General features: G+C 39.8%; 1 protein-coding gene across 1 annotated transcript in view; it reads left to right on the top strand.

Annotated features, from left to right (window-relative positions):
- The window catches only part of LOC108514087 (uncharacterized), a 205,469-nt gene that overhangs the window by 20,996 nt on the left and 168,998 nt on the right, over window positions 1-15,475 (top strand). Inside the window, exon 2 of the mRNA XM_017850119.1 lies at window positions 11,397-11,457. Within this exon, the coding sequence (XP_017705608.1) occupies window positions 11,397-11,457 (61 nt within the window). The remainder of the gene's footprint in view (window positions 1-11,396; window positions 11,458-15,475) is intronic.

Raw genomic sequence — 15,475 nt, 5'->3', positions numbered from 1 at the left:
CAGTTCTTTCTAACGGTTGTGAGGAACAATCTGTTCCATGCCTCCCCATAGCTTCTGGTGACTGCTGGCGGTCTTTGGCATTCCGTGGCTTGTGGAGGCATCACGCCCATCTCTTTCTTCATATTCACATGGTTTTCTTCCTATGTGCAGTTCTGTCTCTGTCACCAAATGTCCACTTTTTATAAGGAAATAGTTGCATTTTGACTATGAGTCACCTTAATGATTTCATCTGAACTCATACTGATGTGAAAGGATTTTGCAGTAATCGAAGTATCAGTCAATCTTAAGATACAGAGATTATGTAGGTTGGATAAATTTTGTCACACAAGCCCTTTCAAACCAGAAAGTTTTCTCTGGATGGTGATAGAAAGAGAAGCCAGATCACCCTATATACAAATAAGGTCACGTTCACAGGTACTGGGGGTTAGAATGTTGACTCTTTTTTGAGTAACACCGTTCAACCTCTGATCTATGACAAGATTAAGAAAACAACATAAGAAATATAATAACACAAAAATAAGAAATTACACTTTAAGTATGTTATTACTCTTTAGTATTTCAATATAATATACACATGATATCAATGATAAGATACATATCATTGCATTAATTATATTAATTACGGTTATAGAATTAACCATCACATCAAACAAAAATCCTAATAGATGGAAACTATTCACCTCTATGAGTTATGAATTGGGGTGGGTAAAAAACAGGGTGGGGGCAGATTTGTATTAACCATTTTGTTGTATTTTATTTCTTGTCATACACATTTATTTCTTTGATGAAAATTGGAAAAAAATTTAGTCTACTCTTTCCTGAGCAATTTATAAACATTATGTTTCTCTTTCTTAAGATGAAGCTGTAACTAGCCTACAGTCAAATTCACTCTTTCTAATGTACAGTTTTGTGAATTTTGACAAATGCATACATTCAGGTAACTACAACTATGATCAAAATATGAAAGAATTCGATTACTTTCCTCCTCATTCATGCTGGATTCCCTTTCATTCCTTTGTCGCCAACTTGTCCCTTTGCCCAAGCCCTTGTAACCACTGATACATTTTCTGTCTCTATGTTTTGCCTTTTCCAGCAAGGCATATATGGAATTAAACATTTTGTAGGCTTTGAGTCTGTATTCCGTCACCTTTAAGATTTATGTCTTTTATTACTGAACAGTATTCTACTGCATGCTTTACCATGGTTTATCCATTCACCAGCTGGGGGACATTAATCAGCATTGTTTCTATTTTTTAGAAATTAAAATAAAGTCACTGAAGATATTCATGTATGGATTTTTATGTATGAAATGTGTTTATATTTCATTTGGGTAAATGCCTGGGAGTGGCATTGACTAATGATGTTCAGCATCTTTTCATGTGCTCATTAGCTATTCGTATATCTTCTTAGCAAATGTCTATTCATATCTTTTGCCCATCCTGTAAGTGGGTTGCTTGCCATTTGATTATTGAATTGCAAGTGGTGTTTATACATTCTGAATATAAGTTGTCTGTTAGGTATATAAATTCAAAAATAGTTTTTCCCAGTCTGTGGCTTGTCTTTTCCCTTCTTAATGAGGTTTTGGTAAGCCTTTTTTTTTCTTTTTTTTCCTTCCCATGCTACACTTACATAAGCATAATTTTAAACATGTCTCCCCAAGTTTCCTGTCCTTTGGATATCCCATGATGGGTTCAGTACCTATCCCATCTAGGTACTGATGTGAAGGGCTTTTGCAGTAATTAAAGTATCAATCAGTCGATCTTAAGATACAGAGATTATGTAGGCAGGATACATTTTGTCACACAAGCCCTTTCAAACCAGAACGTTTTGTCTGGATAGTGTTAGAAAGAGAAGCCAGAGAGATTCAAAGCATAAGAAGGTTTTGAGGTACACACCATTGCTGACTTGAAGATGGAGTAGGTCACAGGATGTAGAATGTGGCTACCTCTAGAAGTTAAATGTGGCTTCTAACTGACAGTCAGTAAGGAAGGCAGGCTTTCAGCCCTACAGGTGAAAACAACTGAATCCTGTCAATAACATGAATAACATGAATGGCCCCACGCTTCAGATAACAGTGTAGCCAGCTGACATGTTGATTTCAGTTTGAGTACAAACCAGCCATGCCTTGCCAGACTTTTGAACTATAGCATCGTGAAGCAATAAATTGGGTGTTTTGAGCTGCTAAACTTGTAATAATATGTTTTTAATTTTGAAGATTATTTTTTCAATTTTTTTCTTTTAGGGATTGTATCTTTGTTCTCATAATTAATTGTGAATAAGACTGCCAAAGTCACAACAACTTTCACCTAGAATTTTAATAGTTTTAGCTTTTGCATTTAGGACTATGACCCATTTGGGGTTAATTTTCGTGTATGAGTGTTAATGATTTTTTTTGAAATTTCTTATTTTGAAAATTATATGTTTTCTTTAATTATCATTATATTTTATTTTAATTCTGTCAGATTTTTTCTTTAATTCTTTAAACATGACTTCTGTTAATTCTTTGAACATAGTTATAATAAATGCTTTGAAGTCTTTGTCTGCTAAATGCAACCTCCTTATCCACTCAGAGTTAATTTTTATTGACAACTTAGTTCCCTGAATATAGGTCACACGTTCCTTTTGTTCTGTCTTGTAAATTTTGTCAAGAACCAGACATCTTAGATAATATATTGTAGCAAATATAATTCTGATTTTTTTCCTTGAACGCTGTTATTGTTGCTGTTTGTGTGTTGTTATTGTTTTGCTTGTTTTCTTTTGTCTTGGTTTTAGTAACTTGCTGGAACTTAATCTGTTGAATCTGTCTTCCCCATGATGTGTGGCTGCTGATATCTCTGCTTATTTTAAGAAAAAATTAAAGGTTAAGTTTGTGCTGGCTTTCTAGTGGCTCCTCTGTGTCTGCATAGTTTGGTAGTCAACCAATGATTGTCCTCAAATACCTTGACCAGTAAGACTTCCGTCTTCTGCTGATGGATCTGTGGGAGGGTTTGGGAGCCCATTCAACATTCAGACAGTTTTCAGACATGCACAGAGTTTACTTTCTGCCAGGCCCTCCTGGGTCTTTCCTGTAGACTTGCATAGCATCCAAGTCAATGCAGGATGTGTAGACAGCTGGGCCCTCTTGAGTCTTCCCTGCATGTGTGCACAGCCTCCCAGTTAGCCAGAGACCTGAGGAACTATCAGCCAACCCTTCTTTGGCCATCTCATCTCTAGGTTCTTCCTGCCAAATTAATGTTAGTCAAATTTTTCACTGCTCCACCCAAGTAGGACTACAATTCAGGGTGGTAGAGCCATGGGCTTTCATTATTTGCTTCCCATTAATTTGTTACTTCCACTTATAATACAACTTGGTGTGGATTTTCTGCCCTAGCATCAAATGAAGTCATCTTCCTCCAACAGTGAAATTGTTGTTTTTGGCCAGACTTTCCCTGGCAGCTTTACAACACTGGTCTAGCTGGAATAAGGTCAGGGTAGTAGGGGACTGCAGATACTGGAGCAACCTCAGTCAAGAATGCCATAGACTCCCCCAGTTCATGCCTTAATTTGAGCAGTTTTCCATTAATGAATGTTTTTCTGTATTTGTTTTTCACCTCTGGTCATTTTCCAGAGCACTGAGATGACTGCTTTAGACCCTTTTCTTCTTGCAATTTTAGAGTTGTTTTTTGAAGGCTGAAATGTGACAATCTTCATTCCACCACGTTTGTGTCCCACTTCATCATTTCTGTTTTGTTTGTTTGTTTGTTTGTTTTTTTCGGAGACTGAGTCTTGCTCTGTTGCCCAGGCCGGAGTGCAGTGGCGTGATCTTGGCTCACTGTAACCTCCACCTCCCAGGTTCCAGCAATTCTCCTGCCTCAACCTCTCGAGTAGCTGGGATTACAGGTGCACGCCACCACACCTGGCTAATTTTTGTGTATTTTTAGTAGAAACCGGATTTTGCCATGTTGGCCAGACTGGTCTCGAACTCCTGACCTCAGGTGATCCACCCACCTCTGCCTCTCAAAGTGTTGGGATTACAGGTGTGGGCCACAACGACCAGCCCCACATCATAATTTCTGAAAGATATTTTTGGGAGTATAAAATTTTGTATTTATGATTGTTTTTCTTTCTGTAAAGGTGTTTCCTTTACTGCCTTCTGGTTCACATAGTTTTTGATTGTCTGCTGTAATTCTTATGTGTGTTCCTCTGTGTGTGATATGCTTCTTTTCTCTGCCTGCCTTCAAGATTTTTTCTTTGCTGTTGGTTTTTAGTAGTTTATAGATGAGGTATCCAGGTGTGTTTTATGCTAGTTGGTCTTCTGTGAGTTCCTTTGAATGTGAGCTTTGGTGTCCATCACTAATTTGAGGGAATTCCTAGCCACCATTCCTTCAGTGGTTTTTCTACCCTGTGCTCCCTTCTCCTTTTGCATTCAAAATTACAGGTCCGTCCATTATTTGAATTGGTCCCATCACTCTTTGATCCTCTGTATTAACTTCTTTTTTTTTTTTTTTTTGAGGCGGAGTCTCGCTCTGTCGCCCGGACTGGAGTGCAGTGGCCAGATCTCAGCTCACTGCAAGCTCCGCCTCCCGGGTTCCCGCCATTCTCCTCCTGCCTCAGCCTCCCGAGTAGCTGGGACTACAGGCGCCCGCCACCTCGCCCGGCTAGTTTTGTATTTTAGTAGAGACGGGGTTTCACCGTGTTAGCCAGGATGGTCTCGATCTCCTGACCTCGTGATCTGCCCGTCTCGGCCTCCCAAAGTGCTGGGATTACAGGCTTGAGCCACCGCACCCGGCCGTGTATTAACTTTTTTTAAAACTCATTTAAAAAAATCTTTGTGGTTAAATTTGAGTAATTTCTATTGGTGATAGTTTCAGTTCAACTGATTCTATCCTCAGTCATGTTGAGATTACTAATGAGGTTGCTGATAGCATTCTGCATACCATATTATTTCTAACGTATTTTCATTTAATTCTTTCTTATAGTTTCCATCTCTCTGCTGAAATTCCACAGCTAGTCAGGTATGTTGCCCATCTTTTATATTACGGCCTTTACCACATCAATCATGTTGTTTTTAATTCTCTGACAGTTTCAACACCTGGGTCACATCTGATTCTGCTTCTCTTGATTGCTTTGTCTATCTGACAGAGTGCCCCCTCCCCTCCACTCCACCTTTGCTTTTTTATTTGTCACCTGACTTTGTTGGAAAGCTGGTCATTTTGGGTAGGACAGTAGAGACTGAGATAAACATTCTTTATGCCCATAAATGACATGACTTTAATTTTGTTAGTCTTTCAATGTGTGGGGGTCAGTCTGTCTAGCCAGGACAGGACTTGAACTGGGTGTGGTTGTAGTTGTTGTTGTTAGGGCTATCATCAGTGCGTCACAGGCTGAGAACTCCTCTAGTCTTAACTCATGCTTAGAGTGGTGGCTATTAATAGGAGAAGTTTCTTCAGTGTTGGCTTAAACTTCAGGTTGAAGTTCTTTATTTATTTTTTATTTTTCATTTTTTTGAGATGGAGCCTTGCTCTGTTGCCCAGGTGGGAGTGCAATGGTGCTATCTGGGCTCACCGCAACCGCCGCCTCCTGGATTCAAGTGATTCTCCAGTCTTAGCCTCCTGAGTAGCTGGGACTACAGGCACATGCCACCACGTCTGGCTAATTTTTGTATTTTTAGTAGAGATGGGGTTTCACCGTGTTAGCCAGGATGGTCTCAGTCTCCTGACCTCGCGATTCACCTGCCTCGGCCTCCCAAAATGCTGGGATTACAGGCGTGAGCCACTGCGCCTGGCCATGTTTAAGTCCTTTCTTTGCAACTTGCCTTTAGACTGCGTCTCTCTTTATGTTTTTGCTCCTCTTCCACCAGGACATTGATATTACTGGCTACTCAGTGCTTGGTAGCCTGTTGGTAGGCTGTGTGGATGTTCTCCTCAGAATTAAGCAGGAGCTGTGTCTCTGGGTCTCAGGGATGGGGCCATCTCAGTGAACCTGTCCCTCTGCCTTAAGTAGGAGACCTCTAATAATTCAGGCCAGGATATTTTCTTGTTCCTACCACGGGGTTACAGGGTATGTTTGTATTCTCTTCTCCCAGCAGCCAACAGTCTTAACCTGTGGCTTGGTACAACAGAGTTCATTGCCCTTCCAACAGAGGAGGCTTCTGTTCCTTAGAAGAGGTAGAGGTAGAATATTCAGGTAAGACTTTGTGCTTTCCTGTAGTGGCTTCTGTTCCTCTCCACAAAATCTGCATCACTAGGGAAGCTTTGTCTGGACCAGGGTTTCTCAATAGCAGCTCTATTGATATTATGGATTGGATAGTTTGTCATAGCGGGGCTCGTCTATGTATTGCAGGATGTTTAGCCACATTAGATCCAGGCTCTAATCACTGGATCCCCCAAGCTGTGACAAACAAAACTATCTCCAGACATTGTCAAATGTCCCCTTGGAGGTGAAGTTTCCCCCCATTTGGATGCACCACTCTGGGCTCTCACGTTGCCCCAGTATTTATTCTGAGCACCCAGAAGGTCTATGGAGAAGAGACTGTGAGTAGATGTGAATTTCCCTTGTGTTTGAAGATCCCACAAGTTCCATACTGTTAACTAAGCCACGTTCAGACTTTAGACAATTATTGACAATTTTTGGGTGAATTCTTCTTACTGATTCGCAAGGGGTCTCTTACCTGCTCCAGAAAGCAAGTGCTTGCGTCCTGTCACTCCTTGGAGGCGCTTTACTGTCTCTAGGCTTGAGATTAATCTGTCACCCTATGACCTCAGCTCTCTGAGGAGTTTAATAGTATTTCTAAATTTGTATATTACTTAGGATGTTTATTGCTTTACCTTTGGGAATGATGCCCTTTCTAGCTTTGGACACCTTCAGTGGAAGCTGGAAGTCTGACATACACAATCTTAAAAATTTCTCAAATATCCTGTAGAGCAGCTGGAGATTTTCAGAGGTTAAGCAACTCTTCTGGTTGCAGGAGACTCGAAGCAGCTCTTTCCTAACCATATACTCCAGTCCATTCCACACTGCTGTTCTTACTCCTCTGTAGAGTGATGCTGTGTTAACTATTGACTCTCCAAGGCACAGTTTATATTCCTCTTTTTACCTATTCCTCAATGTCGATTTAGACACTAGTGCAGAAAACTACTGGGTAGGATGAGGGGGAGAATGATGGTGGAGCAGTTTGTCACTGTGGGTACCAGGCCTCCTCTCATCTCTCTCTCAGAAGTTTCAAATTCGGATGCCTGTAGGGGCCAGGCAAGAAACATAAAAGAGTAAAGTGTGCTGGGTCTATGTGGGCTCTCGTTTTCCTTGACACTAGTGGCCCTGCTTTTGTTAGTGACAGAGGAAAATCTTTCTTTATAAGAGAAACAGCAGTGCAAGCTAAGGATGGGCAGAGTTTTTAAAATTGGGGCATACATTGTGAGGGCTCCTGGACACTCCCTATTGTCTTAGAGCCACCCATGAATATTACCCATCTGTCTTGGGATCACTTCATTCAACATTACCTACATATTTTTCAAGCACCCACTGCTTCTGAGGCTCTGCTCTTCGTGCCAAGGGTGTAGCAATAACTAAAACGACTCCTTAAAGGAAAGGACATTTTGGTTTGTGGTCTGCAGTAGGGAGGATGGGACCTGTGGGCCTGGAGAGTATTGCCTGAAAAACACGCTGCCGCCACTCACCTCTGGCCAATTGCTGCCAACCGTGAACGCTGACCCTATGTTGCCAAAGCTTTTAATTTTCCAAGACAAATCAGAAATTGGATTTCTGTTTTAAGTGGCAACTTTCTTATTTTTAAACACTGGCTCAACGTTTTAAAAATCACTGTGGAGGTTAAACAAAATGTGTCTGCAGACAGACTCTGGCTTGCGACCTCTGTTAAACACCATCTTTGCCCTTGCTGGTCTGCTTAAGAAGAGAAATGCAATGAAACGACAGCTGTAGCCATGTTAATTCCCTTCTTTGGAAGCAGTGAACCAGTCATCAGCGATTTGGCAATTCCAAGGCTTAATTTGCAATATAAGGCCAACAATTTCAGTGAAAGCCGTTTTAAAATCAGCCTTCAAATCAACAAACAACAAAATGACTATACAAATCAGCAGTGCTTATTAACCTGGACTCAAGAGAGTGTGGCCAACAGGTTACTTGCAAGCAGGGGATACTGCAGTTATTAATCTGCTTGCAAGTTGGAGATTGGCTTTTAGAAAATGATCCCTATTGTAGGCCACTTGCATTTCTATAAACATGCTACACTGTCATCCAAACCTGCAACCGCAGTGTGAGTTTTGCAATGGTGCCCGTTTGTTTATTTATTAAGTCTAGAGTTCTCAATAAAGCCTAAGGTTATTATTATTATTTTTTTTGGTAAATTTATAGTGTTTATAATTTATTTTTCTTTTTTTTTAAGCTAGCTACTTTGGACTTTTTTTTTTTTTTTGAGACAAAGTCTTACTCTTGCTCTGTCGCCCAGGCTGGAGTGCAGTGGCTCAATCTCGACTCACTGCAACCCCCACCTCCCAGGTTCAAGTGATTCTCCTGCTTCTGCCTCCCAAGTAACTGGGATTACAGGCATGCACCACCATGCCCAGCTAATTTTTGTATTTTTAGTAGAGATGAGGTTTCACCATGTTGGCCAGGCTGGTCTCAAACTCCTGACCTCAGGCAATCCACTCAGCCTCTCAAAGTGCTGGGATTACAGGTGTGAGCCACTGCGCCTGGCCAATAGTGAAGGTCTTATAGATAGTTTAGCAAATGAATTCGTTTTCTGATTGGCTTCATATTTTGCCAGTTACGCGAGCAATAGGTTTTTTGTGTTTTAAAAGGAATGTGGTAGCTGATCAGTAATAATCACTAACTTGTTGAAATTATTACGTGCTGACAGATTCTACTCATTGTCCTATGAACTTCTTGTTCTCATTTTCTTCACCACTCTTTGCTCCCGTGTTTCTTCCATTTCCCTTTTCCCGTTTGACTGTCTGTTCCTCAAAGTTCACTCTGCTGCCTGTGCACATATTTACGGGGTCCCTGCATCCTCCATGCTGATCCAGCTCCTCTGGCCTCTGGAATCCGGCCTCATACCTCTTCTTTATCCCCACCACTTGCCAGAACTCCTTAGCAGCTGAAAGGCTGTTTTCCACCTTTTAACAATTCTTTCCCACTTTTGAGGTCTTTGAACGAAGCCCTGAGGAGTTGCACGGGAGACATATTTTCATGTGTCAATATATCCATTACAGCCAACAGCTTGCCAAATCTGTTCATGCTCTAAAGCCAGGTCACATGTTTACTGATTTTCCTTAGCTCAGGATGGGTCATTTGCTTTTCCTAACGCATGTTCTGCTGGTTGTCCCCCATTTGTGAGGGTCTGACTACAACCCCCAAATTCTAGCTCATACAAACTCAGTGACTGACATGCTTTATTGAAATAATGCCTAATAGAACCTGTCCGAGATTCCTAAGTGAGGAGACACCCTGGGCCACTCCCGTTGTTCCTGAAAGAGGGCAATAGATAGCTGTATGCCTCCCTGGGTGACAGCAGCTTTTTAAAATGACACAACACTCACTTCTCTCAGGCTGCCTTCTGGATTCAACTCTACATTTTGTCTGAGATAATGAGGAATTTTGATCTTATTTTACAATTATATTGGGTCTTACTCTACTGAGACTGTATTCTGAATATTTATGCAGAAAGGCATTTAAAATGCAGCCTTATAGGAAGGAAGACAAGTGCTCTGCCTTATTTGAAGTTTCTTAAGCATTCTATTTATGTTAATAGAGGTAACCTGGGCTTTTTAGCTTGTACACTTTGGGTTATATGTCTGCAAAATAAATTTATGATGACAATTAACATGAGCAATGTTGCAACTTACAAACATTTTCAAAGACAGGTATTAACTATCAGATTAAGGCCAAATTCAAGGGAAAAAAAAATCTGCTCCATATATATTCCTAGAAATAGATTCTTTAGAATTACTCTTCAGTTACTGTACTGTGGAAAACACAAGCAAGTCAAACTTCAATTTCTGCCAATTGTTTAAATTTTTTAAATCTTGACACTGGTTTTTTCTTTTAAATACTTTCACATGTGTTTCACTTGTTTTAGGAAGTAATTCAATATAATCTTTAAAACTCTTAGGTTACTTTTAATAAAAAAGTAAGAATTTTTAAATTAGCACTAGAAGGACTAAAATCTTCCATTTTGCAACATCGATACTATTCAAAAGCTCATATACACTTTGTGAAGTAATTTTTGAAAACAATAATAGATAGCTCTGAATAAAAATAGCGTCACGTGTATCATTCATACACAATGGGCTTTATTTTACTGCCAAGTACTGATAACCATTTCAAAAGGGCAAACTTCGAGTTTAAAGTTTAAAAGACTCTTTTTTTTTTTTTTTTTTTTGAGACAGGGTCTGGCTCTGGCACCCAGGCTGGAGTGCAGTGGCACGATGTCACCTCACTGCAACCTCTGCCTCACAGGCTCAAGCCAGCCTCCCATCTCAGCCTCCCAAGTAGCTGGGACTCCAGGCGTGTGCCACCATGCCTGGCTTTTTTGGTATTTTTTGTAGAGATAGGTGTCTGACTATATTGCCCAGGCTGGTCTCAAACTCCTGAGCTCAAGCAGTCCACCCACCTTGGCATCCCAAAGTGCTAGGATTACAATTTGAGCCACCATATATGGCCTAAAATATTCTGGTGAACATTTATAATAATTTAATAAATGCTGGGATCATCACTCATTAAAAAAATTCCATTTATTCTAATTATCTGGGCCCAGACTGTGTTCTGGTGTAGTATTTCTGTCAATTAAAGTAATATCAAATGTAATACTTTGTGGATTGACCTTAATAATTTATTGTATGACTTTAAGGAATTTTAAAAATGAGTGTTAAAACCACATTTCCTTTTATTGTAATTTTTATATTTTATATCTTTGCTGGATGATGTTCTCAGGGTTTAATCTGCTTAGCCCTTCAGTATACATATTTATCATTGACTTTATCAGATATTATCTACTTATGACTGTTGAAAACCTGGATCACAACTTTTAAATGATAAACAGCACAGACATCTAAGGTATGCAGCAGCAAGCTGTCATTGTAACTTCAATGCAATCTGAATTTGTCACTTTTGGGGAATAAAATAGGACATTTAATCCATCTCAATCAAATCTGAAGTTTTCCTAGAGATTGCCTTTGTAAAACATTTTGAGAATGTTGACTGACCCTCAGTTTATTAGGAGTCTGGCTTAAGAAATGAGCAACAACAATAAAAGTAAGACACTAGCTTATATCCTGTTGACTTTATACTTAGATATTTCGGAACCGTTAAGTAGCACTGTAACTCTCCAGTTCCACATTGCTTAACACAGCCATGGTTGGGTCAATTTACCTTGGTTTTTAAATATTATTTTTCTTTTTTAGGGAAACTGGATTGAAATCTGCACGTTGCCAAGGGCAAGAAGCTGAGAACATGGAGAGAGAGGTAAGATCGATGTCACAGTAGGCCCCTCCTTAATTTTTTTCCTTTAAAAGCAAGGCTTTCAAGCTTGACTTTTCGTTATCCATGGATGGAAAGTATAGAATTGAGTAGAAATGTAGCATCCTTTGTAGCACTCACCAGGAAAGAGGCTGATTAACGAGTGTAGCAGGCCATGTCGTAGCAAAAGAGAGTCTATGGAAGAGAAACAAAAGTGCCTGAGAATTCGCAAGGATTCTCATGATCCATAGTAGGACCTCATGGTGCCTGTCCGCTCTTTCTATTTTTGATTAGATTTATAAACACAGCAGCACATATTTTCATGTGGCTTATCGCCTAGGGGCAGAATCAGATTGGCTGCACTGAAACTGTGAGGCTTGTGAATTTTGGGCAAGGGCTAGAGTGAAATAAGTAGTGTAATTGTTTTTGTGGAGTGACCGTGGGACCTCCTCTGTTCTGAATTACACATGGCTCAACCCTTTGACCTGACCAGACTCTGCAAAGGCTGGCAGGACTCCTAACGCTGTGCTGAAAGGGTCGTCGCTGAACAAGCTGGAACGTTATCTGTCAGGCCAGATGTGGGCCAACAACTAGATTCAAATATATTAATTACTAGTGGGACACATTTGCAACCACTTCGACTTCACTTAACCCGTCATCATATAAGTTATTATTTCAACAGGAAGTGCCAATGAGGGGAATGTTTAGAATCCAAATGTAGCACAGATCCTTTGATAAATATATTATTAGGCTTTTTTTTTTTTTAGTTTACTAAATTTTGGATCATCTTTGAGAATATTTTGCCTAATAATTCAAACATTATTATTTTGAGTCTTTTAATATCCCCAGGTTTGGGGGGAATGTCATAAGCCATGATTAAAACTCTTTCATCTCAACGAGTTTAATTCTTTCAAAATAGATGGTAATCCATTGATATAATTCCTTGAAAGAATCAAAGCTGGGGGAATGCAGAGAACTGGGAAAAGATTTGGGAGAATCATGGGTGCTGACATTTGTGCAATTGTGGAGAATTCATTCTGTGATTCACATGCTGATGAGTTGGATAAAGATGTTTATCTAGGTATGATTTTGAAGTGACACCCTTGAATTTTTGTTTCGGATTCAGTAGCTTAAATTTTCAAAGGCAATCTAAGCAGAAATCTCAAGTTTTTTTAGGCCCTTGACATTATTACCAAAACTAGTTCTAATTCTGGAATATGCCTAAAATTTTTTTTAAATTTAGTGTCTTTCCTTGCCAACGCTACAAAGTAAAGGTCTCTGTAGGTATTTTATGTTTATAGCCACATACAAATAATTTAGCATTTAAATTTTTGCTTTCTTATCTGAGGCAACTCAGGCTGAATATGAATTCACTTCTTAGTTACATGGCACTTAAAATTTTCTTTAAAGAGTATACAACTTTGTGTGTGTGTGTGTGTGCGCGTGTGTGTGTTTTGAATTGTATTTTTGTCTTACTCCAGGGACTCTAAACATGAAAATGGGGAGGTCCTCATCAAATCAGTTACAAAAAAAAAAAAAAAAACACTCAAATATCCTATAAGCCCCCCAACAAAACTGCATTCAGCCCTACCCAGCCTTACTCTCATTAGCAGTGAAGGGTTTGCTTTGCACACAATCTAACATGGAATGCTTAGAGCAGACAGGTGCAAATTGCAAGCTGTTTCACTTTGGCTGTTATCCCTTGAATCGACAAAGTAATAGACTGGGAGAACAAAAAAGGTTCCAGCTCAAGCTGCATAAATGAAAGTCTTAACAGGGACACACCAGCTGGCTAGGAGAATTCAATGTAGTGAATACTAAACATTACCTTTGTGCCACTTGCCAAGGAAAAGGGCTTCAGTGACACCCCCTCCCTTTGATGATTGAGATGATGTGCCATCAAAATCGTATTTTGCTTTATTGTAAAGGCGATACTGTGGCCGAAGTGCATGAGAACGGAATCCAACATACCTGTTCCTGTAATGTTGCCATCATTACACTCCTCCGAGCGATTCAGGCATGATTAGGTTCCTGGAGTGGGACCAGATTGACAGTATTTCTATTCATGTCTTTTTTGGCTGATCCAAGCAAAGCCCCAGAGCAGTGAAACAAGAAAACACAATCACTAGCACCCCTGCCTCCCCGGCAAGATGAATCTGCTGAGCTAGGCTGCTAAAAAAACAGTTGTTCATATTAGGAACACCTAATTTCGTTTCATGGAAGAGCCATGCCACGCCGGTATGTGTAGGAATCTAAGGTATGCGTATCCAAAAAGAGACCCTAACTCTGTCATCCCAAAGTTGCTTCTCTTTGTGACTTCCCAGTGTGCACAGGAACTGTTGTCTGCAAGAAGGAACTTTCACTTGAGCTCTGAGGCCACCGACTTGGTCTGACCTGGCAGATAAGGGTAGGAAGAAAACTAGAGCTGGCCTTGTTTACAGCCGGACAGTAGAAAACAGCCAGACACAAATGAGGGGTGACGGTTTCATGAAGCACAATTGGTTGATCCCAGATGCAATCTGACTGCCCTGAACTGAGCGATGATCCGTACAGTATGCAGAATTCACTTTCTTGCTGGTCTGTGCCCACCAGCCTTGGAGGAGTGCTCCCTGCGCCCCTCAGCCATGGCTTTGAGTGCAACCAGAGCTGAACACCTGCACTGCGGGACCCGATTCCTTCTGACAACAATCACATTCTTTTAAAAACTTCATACGTTTTGGTTGTCACTGGTTATAAATGAGTTTGTTGTTGTTCATGTTTGCTACTCTATCGTAGATTTCCTTTCAAGTTGAGAGTGTCCGCATCAAAAGGTATTTGTTGCTTTTTAACGAAAAGGAAATTAATATTAGAAACTGTCAGTTCTTAAAAATTTCAGGTTTTCAGGTTTTTTTTCTGTTCAAATCACAAAATATTGTTTCTTCCACATTATTGAATATATTCAATAGGGTAACGTTACTAAAATTATTAAAAAGAACTGATTTAGCACTACTTAAACTCATATAAATACATTACCTTTCAGTTATTCAAGATGAGTAAGTTCTAGGGATCCGTGGTCCGGCATCGTGCTGACAGTTAACACTGCCGTGATTAAACTTGCGTTAAGAGGGTAGATCTCATGTTATCTGCTCTTATTACAATAAAAAATGCTTTAAAAGTGTTTCCCTTTAGAGAGTTACTTTGTGTTATAGCCACTAAATAGAAGCACGAAGGCAGAAGCCACAAAGCCTATTGATAGTAGACTTATTAATAGTTAAGATTTCTAGAGATTTTGCTGATCTCCAAAACTGAATAGATATCACTGAGAAGCAGGAAGATGCTGGTGATGAAATTTTATTTTTTAATTTAATTTTTGACATACATTATAGGAATTTAGTAAGTTAATGTGAACTTATTAAAATGCTAACATTCGCCTAAATACACTAAGTTAACTACTGGTAATGAATGAATTGATGTAAAATATGAGTGAAGGATGATTTTGCATGAGCTAGAGAGATAAAAATCTCATCAGGAAAGAGAGACTCTGAATTGAGAAGGGGGTGGAGGAAAATGCAATTTACACCCCTTAAATGTGCCCATGTGTAAAGGAGAGAAAGCAGTGAGGAAATTGGCAAAAGAGAGAAGTCGGAAATCACTCCTAATTTCCTCTTGAACATATGTTAGTAGTAAAGAGGTCACAAAATACAAACCACCGCTTGGTGATCCTCTCAAAGAATTCATCTCTGGTGTGTACATGCAGACATTGCGTTCCTTTTGAATATGTGAACTTGTGAAAATATGCTTGAGACCTTTATAACATTGAGAGCAAGTCCATAATTTCATTCGAAGTCCTTAGTAAGGAAATGAGGTCTATTAATAGGCCACATCCATCTATTTAAAAGCATGTTTGACTCGGTCTGAAAGGAGTGAGGTGCCAAAATTACTCAACCATGTCAAGAAAACTAGTATCTGCTGTTTCCTCAGCTGAGGGCTGTGAAAAAAACAGACTTCAACCTCTTTCTTAATAAAATGAAGGAACATTTAGTGC

The sequence above is a fragment of the Rhinopithecus bieti genome, unplaced genomic scaffold (assembly GCF_001698545.2).
Source record: "Rhinopithecus bieti isolate Rb0 unplaced genomic scaffold, ASM169854v2 scaffold_33413, whole genome shotgun sequence".
NCBI classification, from domain to species: Eukaryota; Metazoa; Chordata; class Mammalia; order Primates; family Cercopithecidae; genus Rhinopithecus; species Rhinopithecus bieti.
Note: the sequence above shows the minus strand (reverse complement) of the source record. Positions and strands in the feature narration are given on the sequence as shown.